Raw genomic sequence first — 16,434 nt, 5'->3', positions numbered from 1 at the left:
TAAATTCTAAAATTTCGGTGCCTAAGAAAAGGTTACAAGCGTCCAACGTCAATTCCATTACACATGCGAATGGTTTGATCGTTACGTTATCTTAACAGAGACGCAAACTAGGGGAGATGAGATAATACTTTACACGGTTACGTTAATGCAAGTATCTCGTCCAAGAATCATCGCTCAGAAATCGTTTCTTTAGGCTTAACGAGGGTCGTTAACTAAACTTAGGGATTAATTCGCTATCTAAAAACAATCTAGTAGTAGAGGACATCAAGCTAAATCGAATTCTAAGTGGGCACCCATTCGTCTCAACGCCAGTATCGTGTTAACCGCCTTGATCCATCTCTTCTTGATGACGTACCGCTTTAATCTACTTTTACAAATCGGGTTCTCCAAAGCCACCTCCAGCCACCGGTGTTCCAAGAGTTGACCAGCGGATGGTCTCTTCCTGGAGCAAAATCGATCAAATCCCTGGTTATTTTCAAGCAGATCGATCATCACTTTAAATGTGAAACGCAAAAGTATTCATATAGCGTAAAAATAAAAGAGAAATATTTTTTATAGCATTAAATATATTTAATCGTAATATATGTAATCGTGTGTTGTACACAGACACTTTTAGCGATAAATCAACCCATAAGAACGTTATACCAACGAAATCTGATTCTATATTTTTCTTACAATTGTTCTTGTAGAGATTAACTTTCGTTTCGTATAGAAAATTATTACTGCAAGGATCTATATATTATATATAGTTACATATTAAATATAGTTCGTAATCTAGAAAATATTTCTCTTTTTATTTCTACGCTCCAGCTGTACGAAAAACCTCCATCTCTGGAAGTTATTGTACATTCTTTTTTACTTTACTGCTAGCCAATTTTTTTTTTTTTTTTTTTTTCCAATTTTTTTTTTTTTTTTTTTTGTTTTATTAGTATCGTCGTGAAAGGAAATGTTTTCTGGAGAGCAAAGAATCGATACACGTGTCGATTGTCGAAATATTTTAATAATCAATCGTTTCTCTTCCTTCAGTCGAATATAATAAACTTGACAACGCGAGCAATTCACCAGGAACTCGCGTATTTACTTGAATTCGACACAAGTGAATTCAAATAAAATTGCACGCTCACTACAAACTTGTCTTGCTCCGTTCAGGCCGGAAGTGCTTCATTCAGCGCTGTGCGCAAACGTTGAACGAGAAATAATCTTGCACTGCCCTGAGAACCTCACAATAACGAATCATCCCCGACGATTGTCGTCGTTGTAAGGAACAACAGGCACAAATCCAACACACGTATAGTCCTCGATTTTACCGACGAATCGTTTCAACGGTGTATCGAACTCGACATGGGCGAGCTAACGTTAGCAGCCGTGGACTTTTGTTGTTTCGATTGGAAATACTCCGCCAATGAGTTCATTGTCTTTCTAGCGACAGACTCTTCTCCGCACCAGTCAACGCTGACAGACTTGCGGCCAACACCCGACGGTCTCGTGGCAACCTCTTCCCATTCGCCAAGCAAATGAAGCAACAGATCCTTGGTATTAGCAGGTTCGTCCAGATTCAGGCTCTTGTGCAAATTACGAAGCCCAGAGATCCGTGGAACATCTCTGCTAGTCTCGCCGAACTGTTTCACGCGTGGACGTCGCCACGGTGGCGTAAGGTCCATCTCGCCATCTTTCCTCGGTATTCTCTCGTCTATCGTCTTATCACACGTCGCGCCTTCCACTTTCTTCTCAAGAGATTCCGACCTGGTCGACTCGAAAGACTCTTCCTCTCTCTTCTGCCTCCCTGTCTTTCTCAACGAAGCGAACACGTTCCCAGTGTTCGTCTCGTACTTGTCGAAGCTACGACTACTGTGAAACGTGGTTCCGTTCAGCTTCCTGTGTCTCACTATGCTCGACAGTTTCTCCGTGATTTCGTTGCACTCGCTGTTCTCAACGACCAAGCCGTTCCTCTTCTCGCGAGCCTCGTTTCTCTTCTCCTTCTCCTTCTCGTTCGGCTCGTTTCTTTTACTATTCCGTTCGCCGATCACCGAGCTGGTAGTCTCCTCGTCGTTCGGTGTCTCGCACGCTCCCATGGCTATGGATCTCAGACGCTCCGACAATTTGATTATCTCCTCGGCTAGGATAATCTGGCTGGCAGGGTCGCTCCTCGGCTTCTGCGTGGCGACGCTCTCGGAGGCTCTCCTCTCGAGACCGTATCCGAAACTAGGCACCGTGAGGAACGTGCCGTGGCCCTCGCGGGGCGAGCTGTCCGTCGTTTCCGACAGCGTGCTGCAGATACTGGCGCAAGGCGACGGGCTCTGACCTCTCAACGACACTAACTCCTCGCGATCGCCCGTTGAATTCAGCTGCTGGCCGAGCAAGCACTGCGGAATATCTATCAGGTACGGACTGTCCGGATGCTCTCGCCAACGTTCCACGAACAGTCTCAGATTCTCTTTGGTCACGTCCAGCTCGTCCACGTTGCTCGTCCGCACTCGAGGGATTTGCACGCTTCGAGCCGGTGGCATCGCCGTTTCCTCCACCTGCCGCTGTTGCTGACTCGCTGGCTTCTTGGCCAGCCAACGATGCTCCCTGCACTCCGCCGCCGACATACGTTTGCTGAAAGATTCGACAGCTTCTTCGTGAAGATGATCTCGCCAGTAATTCTTTCTTTCTTTCATTTTTTTTTTTTTTGTTCTCTCTTTCTTTGTTGCTCTCTCTCTCTCTCTTTCTCTCTCTTTCTCTCTCTTTCTCACACACACACACATATGTTTGAGCCTGAGCTGAGACCACGCGACTCTACGTAGACTTCTCAGCGATGGGAGCGAATGGTTTGACACAGTGGTGATGAGATGGAAACGCGCGAGGGACACGTGCGACGTTGTACAAACGTGTGTTTTCCCTTGAATGAAATTCGAGGTCGAGGGCCAGACTGGCGGAGCAAGAAGCTACATGTACGATGCATTTCCGCTTCCTTGGTCGCTTTCGGTACTGGTATATTGTTTAGAGGCAGCAGGGTTCTGTCCGTGAAACGCAGCGAGAGCAATTCGGTTCTTCTTTTGGAAAGGAAGCTGAGAGAAACTTTGATTTGAGATTTTGATTTCCTTTTTTTTTTTTTTTTTTTCTGATTCGTTGTAATGCAACTCGGGTGCTTACTTTGTTTGTCGGGAGTTTGATTTGAAGAAAGATAGATAGAAGCTAAATAGAATCGTTGGTTTTAGGTTGATTAAGACGTTTGGATGTTGTGATGGTTTGTTGGTTCTTTTGGATGTTCGTTTTTCACTTGGTGTGAAAAGCAACACGTCGAGAATGAAGAAAAACATGCTCGGGATTAATCAGACACAAAGGGAGAGAGAGAAAGAGTAACTGTGAAAGAGTTACGATAAAACCATGGCCGTGACTGCCTAGATAACTGAATATACATACCAGAAAACTTTTTTCATCTCTTTCTTTCAATATTTCACTTTGAATTCAATTTCAATGTCACAAGTTTAATATCGTCGATCTAGTTAGATAGTTCTTTATGTACATAGATTGACATATCGTGATCTTAACAGCTGTTATTTTATTGTCTCGAATTAAACAAGCTGTTACAATAAATTTTCTACACGAATTTATCGTTAATTTCTAATTTGAGGAATGTCTCAGATGTAATGAGACTAAACTTTCTAGAGATTAACTAGAAATTCTAATAATTGATTCAACTTGCCACACAGTTCATTTTTGATGTTCTTCCATCATTCTAATTATTATGAACATTTTATTCGCGATTTGTTCGATTGTGCTTTATTTTTAATTTATTAATTCATGGCTAAAGACAGCACAACGTCGATATTCGATACAGTGCGCAGTCTTATCGTTCTTCTTTCTATATAGAACGCAAAAAAAAAAATTACTTGATCCTGATAGACGATAGAAAATGACGTCTCTGTTTGATTTCGTTGGCGAGCAATATGCGCGTTTTGTTATCTGGACAGTCACGTTCATTAATAAATTCTGCAAACGTGTCGCGTTTGATTTTTTGTCGATCGGGGAAACGCAATCGATCGGCGGCTCCGGTATTTTAGCATAAAATACGCGTCACGTTTGCACGACGTAATACTCGTCGAAAATAACAAACGATACGTACTCTTTGTCTTTGACTAGCAGACATCGAATAAAATCTTTCGCGTCTTCCGATATGTTGGTGAACGCGTCATGATCGAAGTCGTACTTGGCGATGGTCACGTTCGCCATCGTCTCGAGATCGGTGTCCCCCATGAACGGCGACAAACCGGATAACCTGGAAATAAAAATAAACTGGCCTGTTAACGTTTCCCTGTAATTTATGTATTAGAGTAGAAAGATTTTTAATCTCTCTTCGTGTGGGGAGAAACAGGCGAATTTCACTGGTACAATTTACGTTGCCCGAGCCGGCAAATGTTAAAGTTTATGTTCCCCGGACTGTTGGGAAATAGAACTGTGGAATGCAAAACGCGTTTTACACGTTTCTCGCCGAAGGTTGGCTCGAAATAAAGATGGAATTTTTCTAATGTTTACGAAGATGTATGCAGTGCTGTGTATAAAGTAGACAAGGAATAAATGAGATTCAATGTTGAATTTAAAAAAAAAAGAGGAAGAATATGCTCGGTAGAGGGAAAATTTAAATTAATTTATAAGTGTCTCTTTCTCCGAAATTTTTCCTAAAGTCAACAATCACAGTCGCGTTTCACTTCTTGAAAATTTCTCAAATATCTAGGTGCCTGTTTTTTTCCCACACAGTGTAATGACAAAGTTATATAAAGCAAACGGATCGAAGTTGAAGGGCGATTACTTACAATACGTAACAGATAACGCCTATACTCCACATGTCGGTGCCGTAACCAATCTGATCGAAATTAACGACTTCCGGCGCAACGAACTCCGGCGTGCCAAATAGAACTTGCAGCTTCTTCTTCGGATCGTACTCTCTCGCCAGGCCGAAGTCTATGATTTTAATTCTGTTACCTTCCTTTGTCAAACATAATATGTTCTCAGGCTAGAAATAGAGAATACATCGTTCGTTAGATTAGATAGTTCAATAATAACAACGCGGGATAGTGAAATTGTTGACGATCGTGAGAAAGACAAATACACATTACGTGTGTAATAAAAACTTCTCGCGGCAACTCCACGCTTCGATAAATTATGAATGAATTGCCAAATAACGACAATTCGATTCCATTCGATTCGATGTAACGACGAGCAAGCGACATTTTAACACGTAATTTCACCTTTAAATCGAGATGCAAGATGTTCTGCCGGTGAATGAACTCTACACCCTCGCAGATCTGTCGCAGGAAAACGGCGCAACTACGCTCGGTCAACACGAAATCGTCGTCTATCACCCTCTCGAATAGTTCGCCACCTTCGATCCTTCGAACATACACGGGAATAATCGTAATGATGAAATGAAATGAAATTTATAGAAAATGATCGCAATGTATCGAGAGTATCTTACAGTTCCAAAACCACGTGTATCTGTTTGCCGGTGTCGATGGCGTCGTAAAGTTGAATAAGCCGTGGATGCTGTAGCCGTCTCATGATCTCCACCTCTCGCTCCACCGCTCGTCTGTCCTCCTTTTTCATCGTGTTCACCACCTTCGCGGCCAGCATCAGGTCGCTTACTTTCTCCTTACATCGATAAACGGTGCCAAATTTTCCTCTGCAAATAGGAACGATCGTGTTTTGCGCAGTCTACGTACGTAAGACCCGAAGAGATTTCTATTCTAGACGATTTCGATCGTGCCGTTGTCTTCATTGTTAACGCCAGAACTGTGTATCAGAAGCAACAAGCTTCGGATCTCTTTATTTTTGTACTTTTTTTCAAAATTGGCGTCTGCAGCCCTAGAATTTAACCGACGTTTCGTGCGAGCAACTCGAGCATTTTTTGTGTCCAACATAATTTACCAAATATCTTTCTATAAAGTTCGATATAATTTTCAAACTTTCTAATTAATTTTTCAACGTTTAAACTGTTTAAACTTCGTCACATCATTAATGGTTTTTAGATAGATTTTAGATAGAAATTATTGGATTAGATTTAGCGACAGTGATGTATATTTAAAAAAAAAAAAAGAGACATCAACTCCCATAAACTTTCCGCTGAACTATTTCGACCCAACATCTGTTCTTTCCAACCATTAGCGAATTATAACAATTCACGGTTGATGCTGCGCGAAATCGAACGTTATTTTCGACGAAAAAAAATATCTCACCCCAATGTGAACGTGTACAATCGCTTTTACTCGAAGCATAAACACACAGTTTAATGTAAATTGTTCAACAGACAGAACGCATCAGCTATTGTTGATTTAGATTGTAATCAAGAACTCATTTCATTCGTTAAGAAAAATGTGTATTCCTGTGTTTCTATCGATTGTTTTACGATTCAGCAGAATCTCATTTAATGACAAAATTTCGGAATAAGACGAAAAATTTAACATTAGAATAAAACAAATATTCCCCGCTGAAGATAGAGCAAGAGAAAAGAATATTTTCTTTCCTTGTAGCCTTGCAGCAGCAAGATGTATGAATGTAATAAATCGTAGCAACTGAAGAATACTTAAGCACGCGAAAGAACAGAACAGAAACACCTTGTTAATATTTCATTGAACGTCTCAAGAGCAAGAACAGCAGTCGCATTCGTGAACTTTGACCTTGTTAATTCCTCACGTTCCATCTTATATAAACAAGATATCTAATTCCCCTTTTTTATTGCAATTTACACTACCAATTAAAATACTTGATATCTGAATTACCTTCTTTAGTGAAATCAAACATTTCGAATTATTTCAATGAAACATTGTTGAGAAATTTGTTTTCATAAAATTAGCATGATATGCCGAGTTTTTAAATGCTTTTAAGGCAATAGTATTCACGTAAAAATTAACATGGCATTATTTCTGAGCACAAATTCGTCCGTTCAAAGCAATATGTTACGAATCTTGTGAAGGTCCAAAATTTTAGTACAAACTTTAGTGAAATTTTGGTCTAATATTTCGTACATATATAGTCAATCAATATCCGAGATCAAAGCAATATGTTACGAATCTTACGAAGGTCAAATAAATTTTGTCCAAAATTTTAGTACAAACTTTAGTGAAATTTTGGTCTAATATTTTGTACATGTATAGTCATCGATATCCGAGAAAATCACGAATTTTTCCTCAAGCAGTGACAGATACAAAAGAAGAGAAAAATTGCAAAAGAAATTCGGAAAATCGTAACGCTTATTATCTGAGAATCAGTTACGCGCAGTTCCAACTGAAAAAGCTGCGGAATTTTAAATGCAGTCGATTTGTAAAGTTCATGAAAGATCAAGACTTTCTCAAACAAGCGTGCAATTTCGTCCAATTCCGTGTATCAGAATAAATCTCGTTTATGCACCTGCCATGGTCTGCAGATTTATCGTGCGCTGTTGTGCCAAGCAACGTCGAATCAAAATACCGCCGAATATCTTGAAATCCTTTTTAACTTTGGAGATTTTACTATTCGTATCTCGTCAAGGTGATTTCGCTATAAATATACAGAGGAAAACATGATTTATCCTATTCCTATTTATTCGTGCGTAGATCTGGAAATATGTGTATCTAGGAATCTCGGTTCGACTCGGGCCGAATAATCGAAAATAATCTCCTTCGTGAACAGAAAAAGTTGCATGGAAATAGAAATTGAGAGAAGTATAGAATCAAGGTATGGCTTAGAGGCGTGATAAAATATGATGGTGCAACCAAGCCACGTTAGTGACTCAGCGAGTTAGTTTAGTAGAGCATACCATGGACACACAACGGGGTCGAAATTGCAAATTATCACAATGGAACGTTTGCCAGAAAATTCGCCGGTGTGACGCTATGGCAAGACTGCGTTTCAATCCTCGGATGATGACGGAATATTTGAGCAGAGAAGGAGAATAATTGTACAATGACAAAACAAATAAAGTAAACTAAAAAAATATTAGTAAATATAAGTTATACAACATAAGCAAAAATATTAGTAAATATAAGTTATACAACATAAGCAAAAATATTAAGTAAATATAAAGTTATAAAATATAAGTAAAAATATTAGTAAATATAAGTTACAAAATATAAGTAAAAATATTAGTAAATATAAGTTACAAAATATAAGTAAAAATATTAGTAAATATAAGTTATAAAATATAAGTAAAAATATTAGTAAATATAAGTTATAAAATATAAGTAAAAATATTAGTAAATATAAAGTTATAAAATACAAGTAAAAATATTAGTAAATATAAGTAAAAATACTAGTAAATATAAGTTACAAAATATTAGTAAATATAAGTTACAAAATATAAGTAAAAATATTAGTAAATATAAGTTACAAAATATAAGTAAAAATATTAGTAGATATAGAGTTATAAAATATACGTAAAAATATTAGTAAATATAAAGTTATAAAATATAAGTAAGAATATTAGTAAATATAAGTAAAAATATACATAAAAATATAAATAAACTAAAAATATTAATGATATACCAGTAAACGAAATATAATAATTACACTAAATATTCTAGGATGGGAAAATATTTGAAAATTTGAAAATATCAGCGACTTAAAATACTTAAACTGTTACTTTTCTTCCTTTCTTTTTCCATCGTAAGACCTATGCCCGTTAACTGTTAATAAACAAATAAAATAGATGTAATAGCGACTAAGAAGTACGCGACAGATTGTAAAAGTTTCGAAATTTCAACGTGAGAGATAATCCGTAATTGCGAGTGGACTCGGCTGTTCGCAGACCGAGAAAAGATGCAATGACGATGCACGATCGAATTCATGGCTCAAGGGTGTAAGAGCGTCGGGATGCTAACAGCGACTCGGCGCACCAACGTCAGTCACCACGAAAAACGCATTATTTATAGACGTGCAAGGACCTTGATTACACTTGGAACTTGATGCAACGTCGGCTCTTCGCATACCTTCGTTATCAAGCTGAACAGCACACTTCGCGGTTCGATTCAACGACCATCGAGAAGATATTTTTCTCCGGTGGATACGATTCACTGCGATGATTCGCGCATTATGTACATATCGCTAGCTCTCGATGGAAAACGGCCAAATTCGACGTACGATCGTACGGAACGATGAAAACGCTTTCGGTTAATTGGAAAACATGATTTACGGTACAACTTGTTATTAGAGTCATGCTCGATGATTCGCGATCGTGGACGCTCTCTTGGAAGACAGAGGGACAGAAATATCGAGTCATGAATGAAATAATTCCGTTGTAAAATGGCCAATGACTCAAAGTCGTGCACGTTTCGTTGGAATTTCGAGATATAAATGGTTTGGACAGTTTCCGTTTCTGATTATCGAAGTGAGAACCAAGGTGTAGCATTTCAGTAATGCTCTGTGTTATATACATTTATATATTTGTATTTGAAATTTTCACATTTGCGTCGTTTATTACGTAAAACTGTGTAACAGTGAATTTCTTTAATAGAATTTAATTTAATTCCCCAATTTGATCATGACAATTAATATTGAACGACATTGCTAACATTTAAAGGATCGATAAGGAATTATATAAAAACTCCTCGATTACTTGAAACGACATCAACGTCTAGGTTTCCTACAGAGAGAATACAATTATTTTCTCACAACGTGTAATAATTGTTTATTTATTGCGTTGTTTATTTACTTCGTGTCACGAGCATTCCAATACATCTTGCCAACTATTATTTAATCCCAAATCAAAAGTATCGACGCCTATTGTAGATCACAGTGCAAATACAATGGAATTTCCTTCCGCGAATGAAATTCAAAGCACCATGATTTAGCTTCTCCAAACAATGGCAAAACATTAAGTCATCCGCGAAGAATTTTCGGTGTTGTCCGAATCAAACGCGGTCGCTCAAAATTGACGGTTCACTAATAGTTCGTCATTGACATTCAGATCTTACCTTTGGCACCGGTCCATTTGTCAATACTTCGCGCCTGGCTGCCAATACACACAATCACCATTGTACGCCTCCCAATTAAAAATAAAAATCAACCTCCGTATTGATCCTGATTAAAAATAAACACTCACTCCACATCGAGTCGCGGGTGACGTTTCGAAATTTTAACAATCTCTTCGTAAGTCACGAACGATTGCCAATAATTCTCACACGATACATATTGATTCGAGGAGTTATAGTCGATAGTCATCGCGTGTGCGATCGCAATGCAGAGCGCAACTGGAAAGAACAAACATTCCAACGATTTATTTCAATAGATTTTACTGGCTCGTGAAAGCGGCAGCCTTGCATGTGAAGACCATTCAGGTTCGAGTCTCATTCATAATGGCAGGCACGCATAGTAACTGAAAGATTACGATGTACACAAGACAGGAATACTACGCTCGCCGGAAGGAATAAACACGTCAAGGTTTCGAATTTTTCCCTTCCTCTTCCTCGATCTCTTTTTACGTCTTCGCCGTCGACGGAAAATTTATCACCTATATTCTCGATATATTCTAGCTTTTTGAATATTTCTCCCCGATTCTCTTCACTTTTCAAATTGCTTTCATATTGTTTTAATTTTTTTTTTTTTTTCTTTGTTATCTCTTCGAACCTTCTTCGGTCTAGTTCAGGTATCTAAATACATCATTTGCACGATGTGAAATTAAAAAGAAAATTGAAAATTCGTTGAAAGTTCACATTGATTTAATTTTAAGGTTCTAGCATCTAGTTAATCAATTCTTGACTAATGAAAAATAACAAGGAGATAGGCACATCTAAAATTTACCTTGGTAAGATCACGAGAAATATTAAGTGATTATTCGGTTTACCTTGGTAAGATTACGAGAAATATTAAGTGGTTATTCTGATTAATATTCCAGTTTACTAATTTTTGACTCAACAAATGGAAGAATCTTTTTAAGAGAAATATAATTTAGTTAATAGTTTATAATAATTTAGTTAATACAAGAGATTTTACAAAATCATTACAACGTGTTAAAAATAACGTAAACCCTATTTTAATAATATTAACGTTATTTATTAAAATTAACGTTAATATTATTAACGTTAACCGCATTTCTTTTCCTCGTCATTTTCTACACAATCGTGTTTCCCTATCTACGAAGAAAATAAAAAAAAAAAAAAAAAAGAAAACAATTACACGCGCGATGTCTTATTTCAATTTTATATTAAAAATTATTTTCGAAACATTGAGAGTTCCTTTTCATTCAAGCAGAAACAATCGGACAAAAAATTTACAGCAGAATCCAATACCGTGAAAGCAAAGTGTGAAGTTTCGACTTCACTGATCTTTGTCGAACGAGCTGGTCTTCAAGAACGGAACGGTCTGCCCTTCAAAACTGAAATTCCGTGTTCCTTGAAGCGTTCCTCCACGCCTGAGGCATGCATTAGAGTCTCGGGGCAGCATGTATAATGATTGCGCAATGCTAGCACGCATATTGTGTCAAATTCAGAAACAGCATGCTCGCCCCGACCCTGCGGCTCGCCGCGATATTTGCAACGATCGTGCCTCTACGTACATAAATTCGATCGCTGGAAAGCTGCGTGGCGAATAATTTTGCCCCTGTCCATTTCCCGATCGCGAGCACGTAGAGAAAAATCATTGCCAATTGAACAACGGATCGCCATTGTTGCGAATCGATCGCGACGATTCGATCTACGTACGTACGTTCTTGGCGCCATACGTTTGTTCGTTTGTCAACAATAAATAAAAATACACCAGTGTACGTGATCGATGAATATCGACGTACGTTCACTTACCGTCCGATCTCCGATTGGATGTCGTAATGATCGTTGAATTCCACGCCACGGCGCACCGTCACATTTCGGTAGGGGAAACTCGGCTCGATCTCTGTAAAACGCCATTTTTTCCATTTTTAGCAATAATAAACATTGAAGTTGAAATTAAGTAAAAGAAATCTGAGAATTCTGATAGATAGTAAATTTTCGATCCACTATTATTACACTCGTGGAAGATAACTTAAGAAGGTTTCAATCGAATATTAACATATTAAATTTCTTTAAGAAAATTAATCTTTCCCAAAAAAATTATAAAATTCCATCTGTAACAATAATCGGGTTGCTATGTAATTATAACAGAAGTACTAGTGATACAGTTAAAATAAATTAAAATTCATCTATGTTTCGTCGTGTCTTTGTATATTAATTTACTTTACATCAACTTTTATAAAGACAAAAAGTATATACTCTAATATTATGAAAGGTAATTTCATTTCATGATCTCTGTTAACATCGGCCGCACTTGACAGCCCACCTATCTAAAAAGATTGAAGCAATAGAAATACGCAGCACACACATAAATTTAATTAATTTATTCAATTTAAATTTATTCAATTTATTGAAAAGAGACGTCATAAATAGAAATGTTCGAGCATTTAGCTGCATTTTAAACGAAGCGCGTGGGAATCGATCCAATTAACGTATAGAAAATTACTTCCTCCCAGCGTTCAATTAAAAATGAACTTTTGAGTCGAAAAAAACAACCGATTCGAAAATAAAACTTTATGAAGAGAGTCGAATCGTCGACACGTGAATTTCGTATATAAAAGGTTTGTTGCTCGAATCGAAAGCTGATCGTGCTGAAACTTGACTCGAGTTCCGTTACCGACAGCAACAGTTCCGGTGACTGGCGCGTTCTTTTGCCACAAAGATTCGCCGAGGACGATTTAACACGACGATATTCAAAATGAAAATCAAATGCCACCCTAATTATCTGTTTTCCAATGATCCTACAGGGGAACCTGGCCAACTCATCAACTCTGACACACAGGAAACGGTGCGCATATATCGAATTGTCTCGCGTATAAATTTAGCGATTTTTATATCTTAACCGTGGATCATGCGTAATATCTGAGCTGTTATGTACGATGTTTACGACTTTACTACGCAAAAGGAATTCGAAATTGAAATAAGAAGTTTTAATAGAAATGGCCACGAGTACTTTCGCGTACCAATAAAAAATTTTTAAATTCGAATTCGTACAAAATGATGAATTAAAAGCCAATTGAATTAAAGTACAAAATTGAATTGGAAGTCAACTTTTTATATTAACTTACGACTATGATCAATTGTGATAAACCAAGTCTCCCAAAAGCCAGGTTGATTCGCTTTATTTTTTCTAAATTGCTCAAGAAACAGACAGTTCAATTTCACGAATTTAATTACCACAAGGAAATGGTAGGTGCAAAATGTAACATTAAAATGATATTTATATCATTTTTTTTTTTTTTTTCTTTGCTTTCTATTTTCCAATTTACAGAGTTGATGGTGTGTGGCTTCTGAATGACTGAGATATGCAAGTACTGAGAGTTTCCTTTTTGTTTCGATACGAAATTCCTTTTCCACTTTGAACAAACGTCTCCTCGCATAGTTTCGTATCGGTCGCGACCTCATTTCGTCCTTTTGTACGAGACAGCTGGTTAGGAACATCCTAACCATCGTGGCCTCGAACGATTTCGGGGTTCATCGAGACCGATCGTTCAAAGAGTTCGGAAAACAACCAGCGACGCTCTATCGCCGTCCCAAATTCCAATGAATCACTGCATTTATTTAAAGAAAAACCACGCTCGAAACACGCTCTGCCACGCTTCACTTGGATAAAAGTGAAATCACCACGAGTGAACCTACCCTTCGTGATTTTTCGTAAAAAGTTTTAACACTTTCTTCCTATATTATAGAAACGAGCGTCTTTCATATCACTGTCGTCTTCACATACAAATATACTTAACACATCAAACATTCACAGTTAGCCTCGACATGGAATGAAATATGTATTAAAATATTTCTTCTAAAAGGAAGCAACTTCATACTTAAAACCCTCGACGCCAATCTATAATATATTTTGCCTTTAAAAATTTTATTTATTACTCTGTTCCAACAATCATTTTCATCGTTTCACAAACAAACCGCGGTCGTTCTCGACATTCGACAATTTAATTTTAACACTTGACACTAAATCCTATCCACTATACAGATAATATGTAATTTGAAAGCCATAGATCTTTGTGTCCGTATTCCAACAATCGTTTCTATTCAATGTTTCACAAACAGACCGCGATCTTACGACAATTCTATACTTGAAATCCTCGACATCTATCCACGATCGTTCGACAATTATATACTCTACACTCGAAAACCCTCGACATGTGTCCACCGTATGCATAATACATCATGCTACTCGAACTTTATACATCTAGATTCCAATCGTTGCCATCAAACATTTCACAAACAAGCCACGACGGTGTTCGATGCAATCGTGAATGCATTCCATAAACCTGGCACGCCGTTTGGTGTGTATCGAGAAATGCTTGGTCTCCCTTACCGCCCACCGGGTCAGTCTCGTCGACGCGTATCATCCTGTCAACTCGTGTTGGCTACCCTCCTCCACTGCTTCGAGCCACCGAGGAAACAGGCTCGGCTGGTGCGACGAGTCGCTGTGTTTCACACGCGGACGATGATCGCGCTCTCGATCTCTGTCTCCTGGCGTTCGCCGATCCGGTGCACCCAAAAGGCAATTATTGACTATCGCGTTTGTGGTGTCTCGGGTGGCGAGTCCCCGGAGGCCGGCGAGTCCCTGGTGCCTCTTCTTCTCGGCTCGGACGGATTTAGATTTTCGGCGGACGCCGCGGATTCTGCTGGCGGGTCACGTGGCCAGTGGCGTTCCTCGACGCCCTCCTGCTCCGCACGCGTTCTTCGCCAGCCGACCACCACCTTCGATCCACTTTGTTCCGACATCGAACGACTAACTTTTCCCTTCGACTAACTTTGTCACTGTTACGCTGTATCAATCAGTAGATATTGATGAATAAATTTCGGAATGAATCAACGATGAACTATCTGTACAGGTTCTACAAGTAAAGTTACCGCTTCGTTCTGGATATACCATGCGAATGAATTTCGATATCGATGAATAAATTTTATTTGACGAATTCCGATGAGTTCCAAGTTCTAGCATGCTGAAAGTAGTTCCTCTCTTTATTCTCTTCGTCATTCCGATGAGTAGACTTTGATTTGATGAATCCTTCCAAATTTTAATTCGCCACTTTCTGTCTATTTTTCAATGTTGCGAACAGGTCAGTGAATCTTGAAATTGAAGAACAAATAATTTGGAAATAAAAGAATTGCTTGATGAATAAGTATTGTGAGTGGATTTACGGAATTGATCAAAGAGATGGATCCATGGCGCGCCAGTTGAGAACCACGTGAACGCAAGCGTCGCGGGTATTGAGGTTTTAGGGTGAACCAATTTTAATTAACTAGACGAATATAGAGGTAATGGAAATTATATTTTCAAATATGAATTTCTTTCAAAGAGTTTTAGCAGACACTTCTGAATGAGATATGAGTGTTTACTGAATGAGCTTTTTATTCATTCGTATTTTGTTTTTTTTTTTTATTCTGTCTTGACGTTGAACGTTTATTAAACATTAAGTTTTGTTGAGTATTGCAAATATGGTGGACTCGAGTAAACACATGTTGCAAACGTAAATGGGTTGTTGAATAAACAGAATGTTAAGCTACATCTGTTTCTACTTTGTTTGTGTATCACACTCTTCTGCCTTGCAATTATAAGAAATAAAATTCTTGACTTTAGTACGACACTTTTTGCCAGGAACCTGAAACTTTTAATAAATTTTCATATTTTCGGCAATGATATTGTGCGGTCTATAATTGTTACGAAACATATTAATTTTTTTCCAATTCTTAATTTTACTTTATTCAGAAAAGTATTTCTGAAATATTGAAAACCGAAAGATCTTGTTTCCTTTGTGCACAAGATCCCATGGTCCCTGATTTTTACAAATTTATTTCAAAATTTTTAACATAAAACAAATGGCATTGTAAGACTCAGTATTTAAAGAAAAAAAATAAATAAATAAATACAAATATAAATGTAATTTCTAATGCAAAAACTTATCTTTGTAATATCAATTGTCATTTGGATTTTAGAATTCAAAGTTGTCTGAAAACGCGATGGCATGAAAATCTGATTTGGTCCAATTGTGAGTTGAACTTCAGTGGCCTCATTTTCTAAAGAGAAGACGCATCTCATCTCGGTTAGATTTAGTTCGTTCGTACGTATTATAACAATTTATTACATTTAGCTCGTGAAACTCGAAATGATATTTCTACTGAAAAATTTGTTTAGGCGCGAAATCTTTGTCTGTAATGCCCGATTGCTTACACGCATGCTGCAACGCCAGTAGCGACGTTTATTTTTAATTTTTAAGTCTGCACCTTCAACATTCGCTAAATTGCTTTTGGCAACGTTTAGACAATTTGTTTGACTGTCGCATTCCTGCTACGCTCATTCGTGAATTTTTCAATTATGAAACATTAATATACTCCGATCTTCAAGTAAATTAAGAAACTATATAACACTGTTATGTATGTTATCTTAAAACTATATAATACCGTTGAATATGTT

The 16,434-nt window shown here is 37.7% G+C and overlaps 1 protein-coding gene and 1 long non-coding RNA gene across 6 annotated transcripts; one reads left to right on the top strand and one right to left on the bottom strand.

Moving 5' to 3' along the window:
* Nucleotides 1-980: 980 nt before the first annotated feature.
* LOC122534579 (probable serine/threonine-protein kinase KCC4) lies at nucleotides 981-14,606 on the bottom strand. 4 transcript variants are annotated; one of them, XM_043665353.1, is made up of 8 exons: nucleotides 14,446-14,605; nucleotides 14,329-14,409; nucleotides 11,748-11,838; nucleotides 5,459-5,662; nucleotides 5,232-5,373; nucleotides 4,797-4,996; nucleotides 4,109-4,261; nucleotides 981-2,598 (listed from the first exon to the last, which is right to left on the bottom strand). In XM_043665353.1, the coding sequence occupies exons 2-8, from the start codon at nucleotides 14,360-14,362 to the stop codon at nucleotides 1,320-1,322; spliced, it is 2,103 nt and encodes a 700-aa protein (XP_043521288.1). In that variant the 5' UTR covers nucleotides 14,363-14,409; nucleotides 14,446-14,605; the 3' UTR covers nucleotides 981-1,319. The 4 variants fall into 4 exon arrangements, with proteins under 4 accessions (XP_043521288.1, XP_043521287.1, XP_043521290.1 ...); XM_043665352.1 differs by having other exon boundaries at nucleotides 14,329-14,606; XM_043665355.1 differs by lacking the exon at nucleotides 11,748-11,838 and having other exon boundaries at nucleotides 14,329-14,606.
* Nucleotides 14,607-15,079: 473 nt separating this feature from the next.
* On the top strand, nucleotides 15,080-16,428 carry LOC122534589. 2 transcript variants are annotated; one of them, XR_006307931.1, is made up of 3 exons: nucleotides 15,080-15,243; nucleotides 15,957-16,077; nucleotides 16,156-16,428. It is a non-coding gene; the product is annotated as an uncharacterized LOC122534589 (long non-coding RNA). The 2 variants fall into 2 exon arrangements; XR_006307930.1 differs by having other exon boundaries at nucleotides 15,957-16,081.
* Nucleotides 16,429-16,434: the final 6 nt, after the last annotated feature.

Source organism: Frieseomelitta varia, unplaced genomic scaffold, assembly GCF_011392965.1.
Source record: "Frieseomelitta varia isolate USP_RPSP 00005682 unplaced genomic scaffold, Fvar_1.2 scaffold_614, whole genome shotgun sequence".
NCBI lineage: Eukaryota > Metazoa > Arthropoda > Insecta > Hymenoptera > Apidae > Frieseomelitta > Frieseomelitta varia.
The sequence above is the reverse complement of the archived record's forward strand: the minus strand, read 5'-3'. Positions and strand labels throughout refer to the sequence as shown.

Bases quoted from the DNA above. Each gene is read 5' to 3' on its own strand.
- LOC122534579 (XM_043665352.1), bottom strand. From the start codon at position 14,362: ATGATACGCGTCGACGAGACTGACCCGGTGGGCG. The intron at 11,839-14,328 runs GTAAGGGAGACC...GGCGTTTTACAG, and splicing joins CGAGACTGACCCGGTGGGCG to AGATCGAGCCGAGTTTCCCC. The intron at 4,997-5,231 runs GTGAAATTACGT...CTCTATTTCTAG, and splicing joins TCTTGCATCTCGATTTAAAG to CCTGAGAACATATTATGTTT.